The sequence below is a fragment of the Thunnus thynnus genome, chromosome 13 (assembly GCF_963924715.1).
Source record: "Thunnus thynnus chromosome 13, fThuThy2.1, whole genome shotgun sequence".
Lineage (NCBI taxonomy): Eukaryota > Metazoa > Chordata > Actinopteri > Scombriformes > Scombridae > Thunnus > Thunnus thynnus.
In genome coordinates, this window is record NC_089529.1 from 18673820 (window position 1) to 18694923 (window position 21104).

Sequence of the window (21104 nt, forward strand, 5' to 3'; positions counted from 1 at the left end):
TCATTGCTATAGAACCTGAGTTTTCAAGCTTTATAATTTCCAAATGTTTCTGGAAATGGAGGTGTAACTATACTAGCACCCTTTCTGTGGAGAGGTTCTCTTTCTTAATATTCGTTTCAATGTCTCACTATGGGATGCATGCCTCACTGCAGCCCGTAGAGGCATTAATCTCATTACACCAATCCTAATTGGTTGGTGAACTTGTTTGTCTGCATCAGGTAGTGCCACCTACCTTAAATAGCTCATGTGGACAACACAGTCTCATTCAAACACAGCTACAGACTGGTGACAAATTAAAGGAAAAATCAACATAAAGGGTCTTAGTATGGCGTTGGGCCACCATGTGCTGCCAGAACTCTACTGGAGGGATGAACACCGTTCTTCCAAAAGATATTCCCTCATTTGGTGTTTTGAGGATAGTGGTGGATAGCGCTGTCTAACACGTCAGTCCAACATCTCCCATAAGTGTTCAATTGGGTTGAGATCTGGTGACTGCGAAGGCCAAAGCATATGATTTACATCATTTTCATACTCATCAGTGGCGTATATTAACTGTCGGGGGGGGGTGTTACATTCCTCTCAGTTAAATATGCTGGCACCAAGCAGCAACGACCGGGGCTGAAAAATGAAGCCAATGTCGCAGTGCCAAAAACTGCAGTTCTTCAAATGGCCACTTGAGGCTGGTTCCAAAAGCGAGTCAATCCCTATAGACCCCCATGTTAAAATTCCCAACTTTACAGTAGAAATAAACATTTTTACAGCTTGGTACAAAAAATGTTTTTTGTCTCTATAGCTAATTTCCCCCTTCATGACAACTGTACAGGGAGTGAATTTTATTTTTATAACTCACCCATTTAAATTTTAAAGCCATAAAGTTATGGATAATTAAAGATGTGGCTGCTTTGAGTGACAGGTTGCCAGCCACTAGGTGGCTTGTTTCAGCAACCAGGCTTCATTCGGCCTGCCTCAGCTCCACTTCTTGATTAGCCAGGAGTTAGGCGGCGTCAGGCACTGCCAAGACAGCGACGGCCGGAGCTGCCCACTTTGAGCTCCAAATCAGCTCATGAGAAACCAATGGGTGACGTCATAGAGGCGCGCCAGTATACAGAGAGTGGACTCTGCACCTCGAGATCGTGGAACAGATATGGGCGCACTAGGGTCGGGCCACAGTGGATCTGTTCACATAAAGAGAAAACACGTAGTGCATGCTGTTCTTCTCCCTGCGCAGCCTGGATGCTCCCCTGGGTGTAGACGCACTAGAGCACACCTGGCCAGACAGGCTTTTTTACACATTCCCTCCCCTGGCCCTGATATCCCCCACTCTGTCCAGAGTGAGGGATATACCAGATGCTGCACGCTCAGCCTCGGCAACTCCCGCTGCGCAGAGACTTGCTGTTGTGGGGCAGAGGTTCAGATCAAGTTAAGTTGTCAGATCAAGCCCATGAGTGGCTTGATCTGACAACTGTGGGATTCCCACAGAGAGTGATTGCCACTATCTAAAATGCTAGAGCCTCCTCCACTAGGTCTCCGTATAACTGTAAGTGGAGGGTGTTCAAAGAATGGTATCACAGAGGGGGACGCATTTCTTTTCAGTGCCTGGTGGGTGTTATATTGTCATTTTTGCAGGACCTGACTGAAAAACAACCACGGCCTTCTCCACGGTTAAAGTGTATTTGGCAGCCATCGCCGCCTGTCATTTGGGGTTTGGGGGACAAACAGCAAGCTAACACCTGCTGGTTTGCTGTTTTATGAAGGGAGTGCGCAGGCTGCTCCCTGTCTTCAGGCGGCTGGTGCCTCAGTGGGATTTGGTGGTTCTGGAGGGGGTTAAGGGCCCTCCTTTCGAACCACTGGAGGAAGCAGTCTTGAAACACCTGTCCCTCAAGACAGTGTTGTCGCTGGCTCAGGCTTCGGCTAAATGAGTTAGCGAAATCCATCTAAATGAGTTAGTGACATCCATGCACCTTTGATGCACCCCTTGTGCACTCAGTTTGCCCTGGGTGATGTAAGGATGACCCTGAAGCCCAACCCGCCCTTTGTGCCTAAGGTGATGGGTTCATGTTCTCCTATTGACCTTGTGGCTATCGCTGCCCCACCTGGAGATCAGCGTTCGCATACGTTATGTCCAGTCTATGCTGTGCCCATTTACATGGATAAGATGAGGGGTTTCAGGAGGACGGATCAGCTGTTTGTCTCCTGGGCTAATCCTCATAAGGGGAAACCTGTCACAAAGCAAAGCCCCTCCCACTTGGCAGTCCTGGAGTCCTAACTGCAGCAGAGCGGCTCTTGCTGTGGGTTGATGGACTTGTCTGGCGAGTGAGATGTCTCACCAGACAACCCTTCTTACTTGGGTGAGTGAGAAGAGGTGCTAATCTTGAATGAGTCTGTGTCGTCCGCATGAGCTATTTAAGGTAGATGGTACTACCTGATGCGGATGAACATATTTACCAGCCAATCAGGATTGGCGTAATGAGATTAATGCGTCTGAGGGCTGCAGCAAGGCGTGCATCCCATAGTGAGACATCCCACTCATATTACTCAGAGAACCGGGGTTATGTAAATAACCTGAAGTTTTAGTGTGAACTTTTAGTTTCAAATTCAATTGTTACTACATGACTTTTTGATCTTTGAATTAATCTCAGTCTGTGGCTCTTTATACTTTTGGAGGATAATTTTTTTTTACGCTTCTTCCTGAATTGTTCTGGGGGATTTTTGTTTCAAAAATGTTTCCACTGTACTAATTAAGCCAACCTGAGTAATCTTAAATGTTCTTTTGAGTTGAGGATTGCAACTAAAAAAAGTAAAGCCCTTCCAAACATTATCTATCTACTTGTTAAAAACAAAATAAATCTAGAGCAGACCTACGGACCATTAGCACCATTTGCACACTGAAAAATTTATAAAAACAAGCATTAATGGACAGATAGTCTGTAGATTTAACGAGTAGTGTTTGTTTTCCATTTTGACTATTTTTGTCTTCCTACAGACAGACTTTTTTGCGGCATAAATATATATTTATGTACAGTGCTTAAGGTTGGGGTGTTAACTTGTGTTTTGTTTGTGTGTGTGCGCGTCGTGCAACCTTACATTCTGTATACTGATGGTAAGATCAGTCTTGAAGTGGTTGAAGTCTTTTGCCAGCTCATAGCCGTGGTGATAGTAGGTGAACAGACCTTGGAGAAATGCCAACAGCTGAGGGAACAAAAACAGCAAGAAGGTGAAATAGGTGAAGAAAGGAAGGGAAAGCAGAAATATGACGACAAGGGAAAAAGAAGAAGGAGGATGGGGAATTATTGCAGATGTGTGAGAAAAGGAGGAGGAGGAGAGAGAAAAGTGTAAGAATGTGAAGAAAGAAGAAAGGGTTGAGGATATGGAGAAACTGACAAAGAAGGTGCAGAAGGAGCATAAAGTCGAGAAAAAACAGATACAATGGTAGAAGAAAAACAGAAGAAAGAGGAGAAAAAGTAGACATGTTTTATTTATCAGATTCATCGAACCAAAAACAATGGCCAATTGTGAAATATAATGTTACCATATGACATAGAGAAAACTTAATATTTTAGAAGACTTAACTTAAAACAGAGCCAGTGAATAAGACCTTATATGTACTTTCTTGCAGAGTTAAAAGTGGGGTTTGTGTGGTTTGTGTGCAACAAATTGTCTTCATTTCCTCAATAACTACCACTGAGGTGCCCTCAAGCAAGGCAGCAAAACCTCCAAACCACTCTAGTAGAAGAGCTCTGTTGCTCTTCAGAAGACTGATTGTACGGAGCAGCTGCTGGGTGTGGGTATGTCAAAGTGAATGAATGTAAAACAGACTACTGCTGAAAAAGAGCATGTGCACACAGCCTCCTAGGGGGAGAGAAGCATTAAAAAAAATAGGGATATTACATAAAAGGAGAAAAAAAACAAGTGTCATCTTACAGGCTCCACAAAGTCAAACATCTTCCTCTCTTGCACCTCCTGCACCTTGAAGACGTACTCCAGAGAAACCTCGTAGAAATGCTGCCGTACGTTATCTACTTGGTTGTCCGCCTACAACAGGGATGGAAATTGAGAAAACAGACTTACTGATATTCATGGAAAAATATGAGAAATATTGCCAATCAGATGCAACATCTTACCAACATCTTACCTCATGTAGATGTGACTCTTTCTTCTTTGCTGAAAGACTAAGGTGCTTTTCCAGTACTGCACAATACTTCTCTGTCTCTTTGTCATATTTTTTCTTGGCTTCCTGCAACAGATAAAACAAACAAACACAAAAAAAAACCTTTTAATTGGGTGGCAGAAAAAATGATAAAGCTTCATCGCAGTTAATTTAACTCCCATAGAACTTCATTGTCAATATTTCTGTGCCGTTAATAAACTAAACATCTCATTTAATTATTTTCCTATTAGGATGGACTCGTCTGCAATCAACCATAGTGCTTGTATAGTTGGAGAAAAAACAGCTGCAGGTTTGAGAACAGGGAGCAAGGCAAACTTCACTTAATGTGAATTTATCTTTAGCTTGCACATCATATTTTCCATTTTTCAGGGAGTCCGGTATAAAATAGTTCCTCTGGGGAACACAGCTGCTTATTAAACAACAGACTTTTTCATCAGCGCTGAGCTCACTGACATAAAAGACAGACAGATGGATGGATGATAAACCAGGGACAGATAGAACAGGGTGTGTATTCAAGAGTACGGGACTGAAAAATACAGAGAAAAACTGAAAAGTGTTCCAATGTCCAAGAAACACAGATACAAGAAGAAGAGGAGGAGTTATTTTCTGACCATATTCTTTCTATTGGTTGTACTATAATTATCAGTCACGTTAAGATCATTAAACTAATTAAAGCCAGTTGAAGGAGGAGACATGGATCAGTACAGAGAGACAGGGAAACAAAAGGAGAGACGATAACACATAAACAGAGGAGGAGTAGATCAGGGTGGGTCTCCCTCTGTTAGAGAGGCCCTCTGGTATTATTACTGTACATCTGCCCCCAGCTTGTTAATGTTATTAAGTTTCTTTATCCCATACTCATAACATGACCAGGCTGGAGCTTTCTGAAGAAGCTCCAAAATGTGGGACATAATAGAGTGAGAATATATTTTGTGCTTCCATTGTTCAAGATATAAAGAGGGACCAGTTAAGTATTGAAGTGCTGAAAAAAATCAGTCAGTTTATTTGTTGAATTGGATAAAGATGGAAATTGTTTTCAGGTGAAGGTTCCAGCTTCCTCGACTTCGCTGCTTCTCTGTTGTGCATAGTTTTGGTGTTTTGGACACAAAATAAGCAATATGAAGATCTAAATTATTATGGCCATATTTCACTATTTTCTGACATTTTAAAGACTATTTGATCAATTGGTTGCTAGAAAAAAAAATCAATAACAAAAGTAATGATTAATAATGGCAGTAAAACTAGAATCTTCTTTGCTATTAATTGGTGATCCATCTTGATGTGTTCTGTTGAAACTGATGACATCTGAGCATGCTCACCGGAAAACCTTCATTTATCAATAATATCGTATTTAATTTTATTGATGCTGGAAAGTAAGGTTGGGAAATATGACAATATATTGCATACTGGAAGATGATACAAATTTTTGAACCTTCAGACATGTTGTGATATCTATCCCTTTAACATGCTATTGCTTCATGCTGTATGCCCATTGGTGAAGATTTACATTACCGTAAAAACATTCAATTGCTTATTTACTACACAGTAATAGACCACACTGAAGACATTTTGACATGTCACAGTAGGAAAAGCACAAGTGTTAAAAATTAAAATGAATAATGGCTGTATTCCATTTAGCGTCTTCACTTTCAGGGTCCTGCTATTGTGCTTACTGGTTCTCTGTCATTGTCATGGTTTACTGGAACATGACAGAGCCATAATTAATGTTATTAGTGGTTTTTCTACTATGACAAGTTAAAATGCCATCTGTAAAAATGGCCTTTTGTGGGTAATGATGTAAATCGACAAGAAGCACTGCATCAATGTGATGAATTACCTTCATTTGTCATATTTTTTTTGCTGGATAAGCCAAAAACAGACCTTCCAGTCTTTGTGTTTGTGAGAATTTCTTTTTCCCCATTCCTCTTGGAAAAGATGTTTGCCAGGGAAATAAACAAAGCAACAAAATAATGCCTTGTCAGTCGGTACTTAGACAAGCCAATGATGTCAACCCCCAGTATCTGTCACATGATACAGGTGTTTCATTGCCAAGACCGTTTCAACAACAAGTAAAGTCCTCAGGGCCAGAAGAGGAACAGACAACAGCTGCAGAACGCATCAGAGATGATGAACGTTCTTTTAAACAACAAGGCCTCTGTTAGAAGTCTGTCTCTCTCTCAACTTTTTCAAATTCACTGTGGAAATCATGTATGTGACGATTGCTGCAACTCCCCCGCCTCCCTCATTATGAGTTTCACTTTGATTAAGAATGTTTAAAAGTCTAAAGAAGAAAGCCTGATTTTTTTTTTTTAACTTCCTTTAAAAATGTGCAACAAACACAAAGTGCACACACAGTTCAAATGTCATGTTTTCCATCAACCATGGTTAATTTTATACCTAAATTATTGGTAAAATAAATTTACATTAGAGAAGCATTTACAGTAGTTAACTTTAATACACTTCCATTTTCAGCCAGCAGGTGGCAGTGTCCTCTCAGTATGATTACTCACTGATGACTGACTGATTTTCTTTTTTTCAGTGCAGTAAATGAAATTCTTTCATACAGGATCATGTCCTGCCACCGGATTGACTCATCACAGCCACAGTTGAGTTTGACAACCAACTCCTATGCTCTGTCATGTCAACAACTACGAGGAAGTCCAACTGAAACATGAAGCCAACCAATACATCATCACTCCCAGCCTGTCACTGCATACAGCACATGGCATGAATCTTTTAGTATTCATTTTATTGATTAATTTTTTTTAATGAAGTTTGACCAGGGTACCAAAGCTCATTAAGAGTAAAATAAATATACTGTGCTGTATTATTTAACATTAACAGAGGCAGCATTTGCTGTCTTGCTGAGGTTTTAACTAACTGAGACACTGATGCATGGCTGACTGAGATACTCTCACCTAATCCAGTCATCAAACTGTAAATATAACTTAAATAGGCTGAAAAACACATAATAACACCAACTGTCCACGACTTTAGCGGCGGTAGATTGTTTCAGAGACTTTATGCTGAGTGTGTTTATTCAGCTTCTATCATTGTTGCAGGACTGATGTATTTGTTTTATACAAACATGGGCCTCACATTACCAGCCCTATGTCCTTTGTGTTAAGAACAATGTTGTACTTTTAATGCTGACAGAGCATGTTGAAGTTGAATTACTTGTGTAATGCCTTTTTTGAGGCCTTGTTTCTGCCGCAGTTTGATTTGTGTAAATTCCACGGTGAATAAAATTAGAACCTGGACCTTACACGGGTGTTTTCTTTAAATAAATTGTAATATACGTAACCTAGCATGTTTTAAACATATTTCTACTACCACTTGCTGTAATTCCCTTGAAACTCCTCTAATGTTAGAGGACTGCCAGCTCTGAAGCTTTAGGACAAGGTGAAACTGTGCCAGGCGAAGATGTTGTCAGTTCTTTTAGGGCTAAACTGGGATTAGTACATCGCTCATGGTGACCTAACCGCACAGATTAAGCGTTCACTTCTTAATCTGGCCACCATGTCACAATCAAACAATGACCTGCTGTAAGGGGGTGGATTAGTATAGTATGCACCGATAACATGTTTAATACTGCATGTATCAGGGGAACCCCCATGGCTACTCATCTAGGTCCTATGGCTAATGACAGCACAGGGCAAGTGCACCATGGCCTACTGTAAAGAGATTATAACATTAAAAGATGGCATATTTGCTACACAGGGTGAGGGATTACCAAAAATGTTAAGTATAGTGATTATCTTTTAACCTGTAAAATATGAATAAGAAAGAAATAGTTATAAAAAGTAATATTTCTCTAGTAAATCTTGAGTCATGTGTGGGACTTAACTGTCCTGTCTAGTGTTTTCATTTAGTTTTGAATATTTACAGTTATTAAAAAGGTAATCATCCTCCTGTTTACCTTCAAGTTCAGTGTTTCCATGCCCTCCTGTACATTCAACCCCAGGTTTACACACACTGAATCACTAAAACAACACCAGCGATGCCACAAGGGAGCCCTGCTGGCCTATGAGACCCCCCCTTGTGGGAATCAGTGATTTGTGGCAGCATTATTTATTCCTCTAATCTCCTAACCAGGTCATGTAGTGATGGTTCAGGCCTTGATAGGCAAAGCGAGGCAAGGCAAGTTTATTTGTATAGCACATTTCAACAACAAGGCAATTCAAAGTGCTTTGCATAGAGCATAAAAGGCATTAAAACAGAATATAAAAGCAACACAAGCACAACACAGCAACACAGCTAAAAAGGGATAGACAGCACCATGGGAGAAGAGGGCTACCCTTAGACATGTAGTAAATATTCTGTACATGTACTATATAGCCTTTTATTACAAGCATGTTTGAAGAGGACTTTCATAAAGTCCTTCAATGCGTCACTGTACTGTTAAAACAACGGACTGAGATGAAGACTGAACATTTTAAGGCGTCATAAGCACCTTAAAAGGTCTGCAATATAAAAATATCCTATCATGACATTGTTGTAAAGATTTATTGCACTCATATCTGATGGCATTTAGCTTGTTCGTTTTAACTGGCAACTATTATCTTTTTCGGTCTTTGCTCTAAGTAAAGCTGCTCTTCTGGATTTTTAAAATAAAAGCATTGCAGTATTGTTATCAAAACAAATTCTTTAAGCACTGCCTCAATGCTCCATGACGGAGGATCTCACTGGAACTACACTGTAAGCCATGCATGCTTTAATATACACAAATAAAAAGACCAAGTAAACAGTAGAAATGCCCTTTTTTGTGGATCTTCTGTGATCAAATTGGAAAATCGCTTAAATCCAATAATACACTGAGTATAAACTACATAGGTAACATTTACTCAGATACAGTATAAAGATAAAATATAAGCAGTATAGTGCATATTCAAAAACCAAATAAACTGCAGTAAGATCAAGCAGGTGGTACTAAAGCAGAGGTGCCAATGTTGCAGAGACTGTAAGTCTTTCAGCTGCAGTGCTCCTTGTTGAGTGCCAAAAGCACACAACAATTATCACATGATATAAATACACATCTCTCAATACCTAACAGTTTTAAGTAATATTAAGATTTTTTTAAGTTTACTGTATAACTAAATGTTGTGAGCAGGTGTATCTGCCAGCTGAAAAGACACTAACAGGATTTTATTGATTTATGTTACGCTGCCGGCGTATCGATACTGATGCACAGTACATGTGCAGCAGAGCTTATTTCCGTCACCAGTCATGTGGCTGTGCAGTCACTCTCTTACCTTGGCTGCACTGATCTGCTCTTTCCTGAACCGCTCCAGAGGCATAATCAGCACATCACTGGCGTTCTCGATCTGCGGGCGCACACACACACACACACACACACACACACACACACAGACACACATACACATAAAATTAAGGTCATAGTTACTATAAGGACATATACATTTTTACTGACATTGTATGCATTATCATCATTACTCATCATTTTTTGTTTGGCAAAGAAGTTTAACATGAATCATAAATTTTTATTTATTATTTCACTTAAAATATCATCTATAGGTCCTAGCACTGATTCTCAGAGGGGCCAAAGCCTATTTGTGAAAATTATTTTGATGCCATATGACACCTGACAATCATTTTCTAGAAATGCCTAAAGCTTCTATGCTTTAAAAAAAGACCAAATAAAGATTTATTCACTGAAAAAGATTCAAAAAACATTGGTTGACCAATTCTATCATTAGTTGTCTGTCCTGCACTGTGTAGATGTATGTAGATTTGTACTTTTTTTTAATTGTTAACCGTACATATAAATCCTGTTAATACACACATAGTTCATTTACACTAAAATTTATATTTATATCTACACTGGTATTCATACTTCTATTTATATTCTATTTATTTTATACACACACATAGTTTTTATCATATATATACATATATGCAAGCAGATAGTCCACCAGTCTTAAACTATTATGTTTGTGTTTATGTTTGTTGTTTAATGTTCATGTTTTTGCTTTTTCTGTTGACATGTGGACCACATTGAATTCCTTGTCTCGAATAAATCTGATTCTGATAATAATAGTTGACAGCCCTGTCAATATCAATATATTTCCTGAGTGTGAGTAAAATGCAGTGCATAACAGTGAATTTCCGCTCCCTCCAATCGACAACCCACCATATCATATCCAATACAATCTTGTTAGGACACTCACCATCCGTGTCCTCTCATCCTCCAAGTTCTGTAAGACCGCCGCGAACTCCTGAAGAGACTTGGCTGAGGACAGACACGTCGGTAGACACGGAGACATAAAAGACAGGAGACAAATGGAAGAGAAAGAAAGAGGAAAAAGTTGGCATTTTGAATAATTGATAATGAGAGAGACAACCAAGTGCAGGCAAAACAGGAACAGAGCGTGTTTGAAGAAAGTTGGCGTGAGGTGGCAGGGATGAAGATGTTTTGTTTCTACTCTTGGACCTCTTACAGATTTGACTAAACTCGTGACACAGCAGAGTAATTAACTAGAAATGAAACTGCAATTTAGAGGGTTTGTTTCTATGGTGCTTTCACTGTGAATACAGCTCAGTGCTTGTTTCCTCGCTCGCTGGCAAGAAGGGTACTGCTACATTGTTTTAGGTCAGAGTTTCCACTTCAATTCCGTCCCTGTCCAACACTTCGCACACGCACTTCGTTCTTCAGACACGCTGAGTACATACTGAGCATGTGCGGCATGTGCGCTGCCATGTAAAAATCACACATGCGTGCACGTAGACAGTGGAGCCCAAGTTTATTCCTTAATCATCATGTGACAGCACACTCATACTCTCACTTACACACACTCTGATTTTCAACGTCAGACTTCAAGTTACAGGATTTGGTACTTAGAAGTTAGATCCAACTATAAAGCAGCAGATCCTCAGGACTATGCAAGGTATGCATTAAAAAAACAACACAATCCTTTAATAAAGCTCATAAAATGCAGTCAAATCTTTCAGTAAGCTCAGTCACACATTCTTCATCAATCGCCTAGAACAAGAAAAATGTAATATTGAGAGAGTTACAATAAGATAATGATCTAGTAAAACTAACTCAGCCTGTTCTTGTGCATTTTTCACCTTGCTTTTTATTTAAATAAGAGTTATTTTTTTTAACGGATATGCTGGAAATCTGTTTGCAGTGAAATCTCGTCATTGTATCGGAGAGAAAGAGAGAAGAGAGAGAAATGAGTTGTGACATGTTTATGGATATCCTTAAAAAAACAACAATGCAGCCCGGTTGAGCAGCAAGCTGTTCGGGAAAGATAGCTGGGGATAGTTCAACAACAGTAGTGGGTGCGTCAGGCCAGTGAGGAGCTGCAGCCTGCACGGGCAGAGCCAGGCAGCACGAGAGGGTGTGGTGGTTAACTGCTGCATGTTTCACAGCAGGCTGTTTGGACAGACACAAAAAGAGCACTGGGAGGCCTAAATGACTTCATGGAATCACTAATTATATTCTCATGTACACTAATATTATACTAGTATTAAACAATATTCATGTGTGTACAGATATGTGTCAGGTTTGGGTTTCTTACGCTGCTTTGAGAGGGGAGAGTATTAAACAGACAAGAGCAACATTAAAAAAAAACTCAGGATATATGCAACAGGCTTAAGCAAGAGCTATGAAACATGTCACTTTTATTAGTGTTTTATTATAGAGGATGAGGAAACATTGGCATTGTAATCTTGACTGTATATCTTACGTAAATTATGCTTTTATTATTATTTTTTATTATAGACAATAAGCAGAAATCTACATTGTAAACTGTACTGTACATCCACATACTATATATACTATACTTATGTTATTTGCTCTTAATGCCACTGGAGATGCTTGTAGACTATTTCCATTCAAAGCTGCTGATGTAGGACCTGGCTGCTCACCGACTGTCTGCACATCTTACAATATGATGCCAACAGACAAATTCAAGTGAAGAACTGGGCTTTTACACAATCTGAAACTGATGTTAACCTCAAACTGGCCTAAGCTTAAAGTGAATTTCCATGTAATGATATCACAAGTATATCATTACATGGAAACGTTAGATGATGCTTTTAATTCCAACATAAGACAACATTTAGATAAAAGTAATACAAATAGTGAAAACTAAAAAAGGTATAAAAACAGGACTGCAACATCCAAAATCAAGCCAATGATCAGCACTCATGCCTCACTTTGTTTAGTTTTAGTTCTTTCTGCTCTGTATCACTAGAATGTTCATTATTTGCTGAAAAAGCTTTGAATACTAAAAGCTTTGATAGAAAAAAAAAACAAAGAACAAATTCAGGGCAGATAATTCAAGACAGTTTGTCTGAAAATAAAGCTGACCTTTAAATTAGTGCTGATACAACTGTTCTATTTCAGTGGCTATGAATGACAGCGCATTGACTACTGTCTATTTACAGATTGATGGTACAGTGAATGTATTGGATTTCATATCAGCAAGCTCACCTATGCATATCTCATCATCCGTCTCGGCATCTCCAATACACTGGAATTTAAACTCGTTGAGAGAGTCAGCAAACTTCCTCTTGGCCGTCGACAGACCTGCGAGAACGGAGAGAGAGAAAAGGAAAAAAAACGAAGCGTCTAGGTTAGTGATGTTTTATTTTACCGTTGAGGACACTTTGACTGCATGTTTTTGTAAGCGAAAGCACCACATTCTGCGGGAGTTCATTATGATTCAACCATCAAATGTAAAGACGTGTAGAAAGCATCACACCGTCGCTCACATCTTCCTGAGCTAAAACTAATACAAATCGTGTAAGAGAACATCGCTCTTTGTCCTGCGTTACATTTTTTGAAAGTGAGAGTGAGTGGAAAAAGCTTAAATGCAGACAGGCGGATACTGTGAGTGGATCCCCAGTGGCGTTAGTGATGAAGGTTGTCAGCTTGTGGGGAGGTTTGTGTGCCTGTGTGTGTGTGCGTGTGTGCGGAAAAGTGCAAAAAGTTCCATTATACTTAAGTCACATTAACCAAGTGAGGCAGCGAAAAGCCTCGGACAGATGGATGCCTTTCAAATAATACATGAGGCGCTAAGAGCTCCTAGGAGACAGACACTCACAGCGAGTTTGGCTTCCTCTCCATTTAAACTCGAGGCAGGGTCACCTTCGCTACAATATTTCCTGTTGCTGGACAGGTTGAGGTCAGCCTCTACAGGATCGGAGTGAAAGAGAGAGAAACTTCTCCATTCTTGCGTGCTATCCTGACACCGAGACAGAATAAATCGGGGAGTTATAAACAATTTCTATTGATGCAAAGGCTAATTGTGCCTTTACTTCCGTGGTTAAAGATGGAAGAGAAAGACTTTCAATAAGAGAAACAGTAGGATGTGGTCTATCCCAGCAGGGAACCCCTCTTTTCAAGAAAGAGAAGAGAAATTACACAAAACCTCCAATAGCAAACATGCATTTCAGTGACATTTTGTAAACTATGGATGGAACTTAAAATGAAAACCAGACAAGGACGCAGAGAAATATAGAGAGAAAGAAAAAGATAGGCTAGATCAAGAGTCTCATGGAAAGACAGATTGGAGTCAGGGAAAGGACAGTGAGCGTAGAGAGAGAGAGAGAGAGAGAGAGAGAGAGAGAGAGAGAGAAGACAGAGAGAACGTAATTGGCCGTGTTCATGTAAATACCACAGGTTCTCCATGTAGATCTGTGAGTGTGCGTGTGTGTGTGTGTATGTGTATGTGTGCGTGGAAAGATTCGCTGCAGTTTGCCAGTCAGAGAAATGAAACACAGGCCTAGCAGCTCCTGCGTGTGCTGCCAGAACCCCCACACAAGCTGGCACACAAACACAGACACACACCACTTTCTCTCTTGGGACTGACTCAGAAAAAACATCTTAGCATGTCAGTTAGCAGTGAGTCACAGTGGCCCCGTAGCGTCAAAATAACTAAAGCCTGACCAAACTGAGACCAAACTCCAACCTTGAAGGATAAACTGCGGTTTAGCAGTGCCAGTGTCCAGTAAAAAAAAAAATAAAAAAAAAATCTTTCACCAGCAGTAGTCCTAAGTAGTGACACATTATAATAAAATGAAAACTATAACAAAGTTAGAGAGTGAGCACTTTATTCTTTTAAAACAGTTTTAGTTTTAAAATTCAACTGTTCTTCAGTCGATTTAAAACTAAAAGATTCTTCCAATTTAAAAACTATTGTATAAATGCTAATGTTATTCATCATAAGTGTCATATAATTGATAAATTAATGATATGAATATTTATCAGTAACAATCACCTGTTCAGAGATCAAAGATGTACCGAGTAATCAATAACTTCCTCAGTCTCTGCCTGCAAAATCTGACACAGTTTAAGGTGGTCTGTAGGAGAAAGATAGAGCACGGGCTTTCGCTCACTCGCCGTGTTGTTCTCCACTGTTGAGCAAAAGAAACTGTGTTTAGGTTTGAGACAGCGTGGAGTTTGTTTTAAAAGCAAGAGTATGGTCCACTCTTTGAAGCTGCTGTGTGTGTGTGTTTCCACAGCTATGAAAGCCAGAAATCTCAGCAAATGGCAAAGTCATCCGTGAGATACTATTATTAGTGATTCAAACAACCCCTGGGAAAGCTCTGCTGATGTATCAGTTTGTTTTAGCACCACAGGACAGCAAAATCTTACTTGTTAATAATTAATTGAAAGCAAAGGTTTAGTTAGAAAAAAACAAACATGAAGGAGAAGGTAGGGAATTACTATTTTGCACATTTATAAGCATAGGTGCAGCATTGAGATGTTTGAAGTGAGTGATATATTTTATGACTGTATATACAGTATAATAGTTATTTACAGATTTGACTTTTATAATCAAAATCAGCAGCATAACATTGTGATATTGGCAAATGATGCTATACTGACAGCAGACCTTTGGTATAAAACTACGTTACAAACAACAGTATAAAACTTTTCAGGTGTAAATAGCCATTTAAGTGCTGAAGATTGCTCTACATCCAGTATTGTGTCTGTTATAATTAACAGTGAGTGCCTTACTTGTAAATCAACACCACAAAAACATGACAAATCATCAGATCTACACCTCGTCTCTCTCTCTATCTCTTCTTTTCTCCGTGTCTACGTCTCTCCTTGTATCATCAGTGCAGACTTTTCATTGATCCCCTTCATGTCATAAAATTAAATCCCCCTCTCTGCTCTGGTCTTCATCTAAACGACTGCCTCGCCTGCTAGCGAGAGTGCCTTATTTTCAGCATGGGCGGCCTCAGTGGGAATCAAATCCAGCTCTGGCAGCACTGATGTCATGCAGTATGTGTCCACTGAGATACACAAAACTATATCTCTTTCTACACTCTCCTCCTCACTCTTCTTTTTGTGGCCTCCGTCTCCCCTCCCTCCTTTCCTCTCCTCTCCTCTCTGGTTGCTCCGTCTTCTCCTTCCTGCCACTGACAGTTCCTCTCAGCACCTTGTGAGTGAAACGTGCCAGTCGTTTCTTCATTTCTTGGGGCTGGCTCCGGCCACGCTGCATGTGCTCTCCTTTATAAACATCAAACCACAGACTGAGGAGTCGGAAAACAGAAGGGCAGCCTCAGATCCGCTGACACTGTTAAATATATATATATATAATCAGTTTATCATTATGAATATTCTAATAGTTACTGTCCAATACAGTCATCCACTTTTATCATTTCATGCATTTATCAGAAAGCCACTAAAAACATGCTGCATTCAGTTGATGGAGAGAGAGCGAGAGTGACAGGAGAGTTATTTTATTTACATAAAACATGTGTTGTTGGTTTCTGCGGTACTGAGGCTGCTGTGACAAGCATCATGGATGTCACACTTGCGGTGGCATCCATGTCTAGCCTTCCACTAACTTCCACAAATGGCACCAAGGTCTAAATTAGAAGACTTGAAGTTACAGTACTGTAGATATTGAGACCCTCATTCAATTGACTTTTAACTGAAAGAGACACATATTGAACCAGTCAAAAGTTTGGACACACCTTCCTATTCACTTGATTGAGAAAGCGTGTCCCAACTTTTGACTGGTGCTGTAGGTGTTCAATACAGTTTGTATGTTTGTTTTAGTGGAACCATAATCATGTGACCATTACAGTGACTCATTTTAAAAGGACTTCCACACTCGAACATCCAGATGTGCTGGTTGCTGCTTTGACTTTAAGTGGGGAAATTGGTCTGATTAATTTCTTCCTGTATGACTTTCGAATGTCCGTACTAAACAGTGTCTCCAGTCAGTTATGGAGAAACATGATGGCTAAAATGTTTGAAATCTGATACAATACCTACAATGATACAATGAATGAGAGAAACATTTAACATTCTGTTTTTAGTCTTTTACTTTGTCAGTTTATAACTGCAGAAAATTCAGAGCAACAAACGGTCCACATTAAGACGAGCACACATGAACTCCCCCAAAGTAGCCACACCTTGGTATGATGAGTAGTATTATTATTATTTCATAGCTTAACATCTGAGTCATAGTTGACCGAGTTTCAACTTCAAGAAAAAGGATTTAGCATCAAGTACAAACGTATGCGGTTGTTTAAAATAAATAAACAAATTTAAGTATACCTCAAGTAGAGCATTAAAACATTATTACATTTTTTAAATAAATTTTGCCTGGTGGAAAGTGTCCTGACCTGTAATACTAAATGTTGGCACATGCATCCTAGTTTGGACCATTATATTTTATGTGCACTCACCGCAGTTTAATCATCAGTAAAAAAAGGCATCCAAAAGTTTCTGATTCTGAAAAGAAAGTTCTTAACACCTTTAAGAGTGAACCCGTTAGGAGTTCCAGCAGATCTTTCTTTAGGTGAAGAGTCATTATATGATTGTGTAATCTGACATTCTCCTCCTCCTACACATGCTACGATGACTTTAAAGTGTCAGTTTTTCTTAGGAAATGTCTCAACAAACCCATGAAATTGTCTGGTGCAGAGATGATCAAAGATTTAAAATGGTTTAAATATAATTTCTCTCAAAAAAAAACTTTGTAATAAAAAACTTGAAATGATGAGCCATTCAGTCTTCAGTTAAATTACACCAACTGCTATTTTTGGACTTTTTGCAGCATCGTTTTAAAATGTATACACTTGATTCTGGTTTATATTCATTTGAAGTGATGTGTTGCATCACAAGGCCACACATTCTCCACCGTGGGAAATATTATACAAACAGCTGATTCATCATCTTTCTGTATTCAGTTCAAATAATTAAGCAACAGTAACCGTAATCTGTCACAGCGTGTGCCGAAACCATCGCTATAGCATTACTGTTCCTCTTATTGTTTCTCAGTTACTTGACAGTGTTGCGAGCGAAACATTACCGTATGTTTTCAAATCTGACAAGTTCTATTACAAACCACAAGCCGACTGTTTATCTCTATTTGTGTTGCCACTCAGAGTAAATACCCTGATGAATGTCAAGTATGACTTTATTCTGCTTTGGGAACAATGGGTTCTGGTTGCATCACTCAAAGCTGTGATGAAAAACAAACTCGCGAATATGCATTTGTGTTTAGCTTGTTCGCCCTCGGAGGATGTCTCACTGTACATTTTGGCAAACGGCGTGATGAGGTAACATAAGAATTTTTTTTTTTTCTGGCACATGTATGCGTATACATCATGCATGTCACAGCTGTCGACACTGACATACTCGGACACACGCAACTGCACGTTCTGTGCGTCTGTGCGCGAAAAAAAACACACATACACATCAGCTGGAAGCAGAGCTCTCGGCTCGCTCTCACCATGTTTCCAAATCAAAACCACATTGTTGGACTATATGATTCTGTAAGATCTGGCCAACACAAATGAATTACTATGAAACAAAGACAGAATTACATGCCACAAGTACATTGTCCAGAGAACATCTACTTACAGATGTAGCAAGAACTGATGCCTTACCATTTATGGTAGTCGTTTCAATGCAGTCATTCAAAGGTTCAAGCCCTGTGTTATAAGATGGTTAACCAATTTGTATGATGAACAAAAAGAAAAAACACCAAAAGAAGCGATGAATCACATCACATCACTGATAATTTCTGAATCTTGTATGTCACTAATTGCAGCAAACATTTTTCTCAAGAGGTTAAAGGCCGGTTCCTCCAAATTATCAAAAAAAAAAACATTGGATAACTTTAGTGAAATGACTCATTAATACAGTAACTGATGCATCATCTACTTTGGACAAACTTTGGCCCATTTAAACATACATTCAGTGATGTACACAGTCCATGTAAATAATCCACCAAACAGAATTGAATTACATGTTATGCTGCTCGTGCAGTAACAGCAGCATTCCAGCATTGGTATTGCTGCGTAGGTCTGTTGTTAATGTGATAAAAATCAACCGTTGGATGGAGAATATTTGAAATATTTTGAATATGCAATATCAGATTTGAAAGCAGCATTGTTGGGGATCCTAGATGCAGAATGCATGGATGATGCACTGCTGTCACTGCTACTTAGTGGTTGTGTGTGTCTGTGCGAGGACGGCACAGGACAGTGACCGCTAAAAATACATAACCCTGTTGACACTCGCCTCTCTGTCCTCTTCCCTTCTCTCTCTCTCTCTCTCTCTCTCACTTGTACAACAGAATTCCCCCCATTCTTCTCTCTTTCACTTCCTCTTGAGCTCATGACACCACCCAATGGAGACACGCACAGATAAAGAAACAAACAGTACCAAGATAGCATGACACATATACTTGGGATTTGAGGAAATCTGCTCTTAGACTTTTGTATAAACATTTGTGGTAGAACAAGTAATTGTTCAGGCCAAATAACTGGAGTCAGTGGAATTTGCCTTCAAATTGTTATCGACAAATATTACATCCTTCAACACTGTAACAGCCCAGGTTTATCAATTTAGAGCTGAAACGATTAGTCAATTAATCAATCGGCAAAAATATTAATCCACAACCGTTTTGATTTCCATTTAAAATTTACTAAATTAACTGTTAAAGCACAAATACCTTTAAATTTACTGGTTCAAGCTTCTGAAATGTGATTATTGTTCAGTTTTCTTGGTCTGTTATGAAAGTAAAAGGAATCTTTTTTGGTTTTGAATTGTTGGTCGGACAAAATGAGACATTTAAATATGTAAACTTGCACACTGGTAAATTTTGATGGGCGTTAATCACCATCAGGTTTTGAACATGATAACACAGAGGTGTCCAGAAGTGGAAGACTTGGAAGTGGATGAAAATTAAGGCAAAACAATGACCTGTCCACCACAATCCCCTGAACCCATTGGACATGGGGATGCTAAAGGTTCTTTGTTACTGATATGACATGTGGCAGTTAAGGGTAAAAGGACCAAAGGTGGTCAAAAGGTGAAAAAAACAAAGGTTTCTGCTTCTTAGTTTCTACATCTGTTCACTCCTTTCTGTGGAGTTACATAGATATTTCTTGAAGAGAGATTGCATTTGCTTTCTATGTGTTGTGATTTTGGTGATGGGAATCCTGTCAGCCCTGGATATACCAGTCACATGCTCTGTCTGGACTTCAACTGCAACTGCAGCAGCACTGTACAACGGCTGCTATGTGTATTAACTCGCAAACACACACATACACAATCGAAAGAATGGGCCTGTGTGATATCAACAGGATATCCAGCAGTAGCTTGAACTCTGCAGTAGCTTTGTTCCACAAGCATGCGAATAGAAACCCTATTCATCAAGTGGGACAAACACACACACACACACATACACACACCACACACACATGCACACTATTCATCTGTGGAGACAAAGACTGATTTCAGTCTCATCTAATTCTTTACATGACCCAGCAGCTAAGCAAGGAGAGGAATGTGTGAACTGAATCATACAGTGAAAGACTGTAGAGTCATATGTAGTATTCAACCCACACTGGTACACTTTGTTTTGTAAAAATGTTCCGTCTTTTCATAAAATCTTAAGATTTAACAGACTGGTTATATATAAATAACTATGGATTGACATATTTAGGTATCTAGTGGCATGATCTAGTATATAAAGATACATTCAGGCACTTTTGATCTTATAGAAATTCTTGGCAAAGTGTACATATTGCTTTATGGTTGGTGAGGTTCTGGCTCTGCTGGTGGGGAAAATTAATAATAAAGTGTTAATAAAGTGAAAAGCATATTATATGGTATCATATGCATAAAAACTATACCCTTTGGGGGGAATACAGACTGTTTAATAGACTTTTCAAGACTGCACTAAGTGATCTGCTGTGTTTTTAAAAAAGTGCCATAAGGAAGAGACATGTGCATTCTCCATACCATGTTAATTATGTTGGCTTTTCATCTCAATTTAACAGTCATAGCCTACACTTCGGTGCTCTCGTAACATGGACAAGCGGACGCGCACACCCACACACTTGATGATGCGGTTTACGTCACGCTGACCCTCGCAGCCATGCGGATGCAGCAAGCAAGGATTGTGGAATCTCTCCACCTCCTGACCCCGATATCTGACAGCCAATAACTCTCCCTCGGATGGCAAGCTCTACCGTATGTGGGCATGTGTGTTTGTGTACATGCATGACTGGGTGAGTAAGAGAGAGCGAGAGAGAGAGAGAGAGAGAGAGAGAGAGAGAGACAGAGTGTGTTGACACCAGAAAGGTCAACATTGTCAAACTCAAACATCATGACTGTGGCATTCTGGTAGCTTTATGCTGAAACAAATAAAATCTAATTGAAACCTTGTGAGTTTGAATCTAATGTTATCTCTGACCAGTCTCTTTCCGTCCTCCTCAGTCATAAAGCAGGAATGGCTCAAGACCAACTTTAAAAACAAAAAAAAAAAAAATGTAAGTGAAGGTTGTCAAACACTGAGCGTGAACCTACAGTACATGGGCAGGCTTTCCTGTTGGACAGAGCACACAAGGTCAGTTTGACATTTAGTGGAGAAAAAAAACACTACTTTCACGGCAACAATAAACCACAGAAGCAGGAAAAGTGCAA

The 21104-nt window shown here is 39.5% G+C and overlaps 1 protein-coding gene across 3 annotated transcripts in view; it reads right to left on the minus strand.

Moving 5' to 3' along the window:
• Positions 1–21104, minus strand: part of LOC137195834 (rho GTPase-activating protein 26-like) — a 111563-nt gene that overhangs the window by 53811 nt on the left and 36648 nt on the right. The window contains exons 1-7 of one of the 3 annotated variants that reach the window (XM_067608479.1): positions 14419–14737; positions 12630–12725; positions 10357–10418; positions 9421–9492; positions 4133–4234; positions 3922–4032; positions 3085–3189 (exon numbers count right to left, since the gene is read on the minus strand). In XM_067608479.1, the coding sequence (XP_067464580.1) occupies positions 3085–3189; positions 3922–4032; positions 4133–4234; positions 9421–9492; positions 10357–10359 (393 nt within the window). In that variant the 5' untranslated portion in view covers positions 10360–10418; positions 12630–12725; positions 14419–14737. Of the gene's footprint in view, positions 1–3084; positions 3190–3921; positions 4033–4132; positions 4235–9420; positions 9493–10356; positions 10419–12629; positions 12726–13242; positions 13345–14418; positions 14738–21104 lie in introns of those variants that run through there. The other 2 variants (XM_067608480.1, XM_067608478.1) reach the window with 2 other exon arrangements.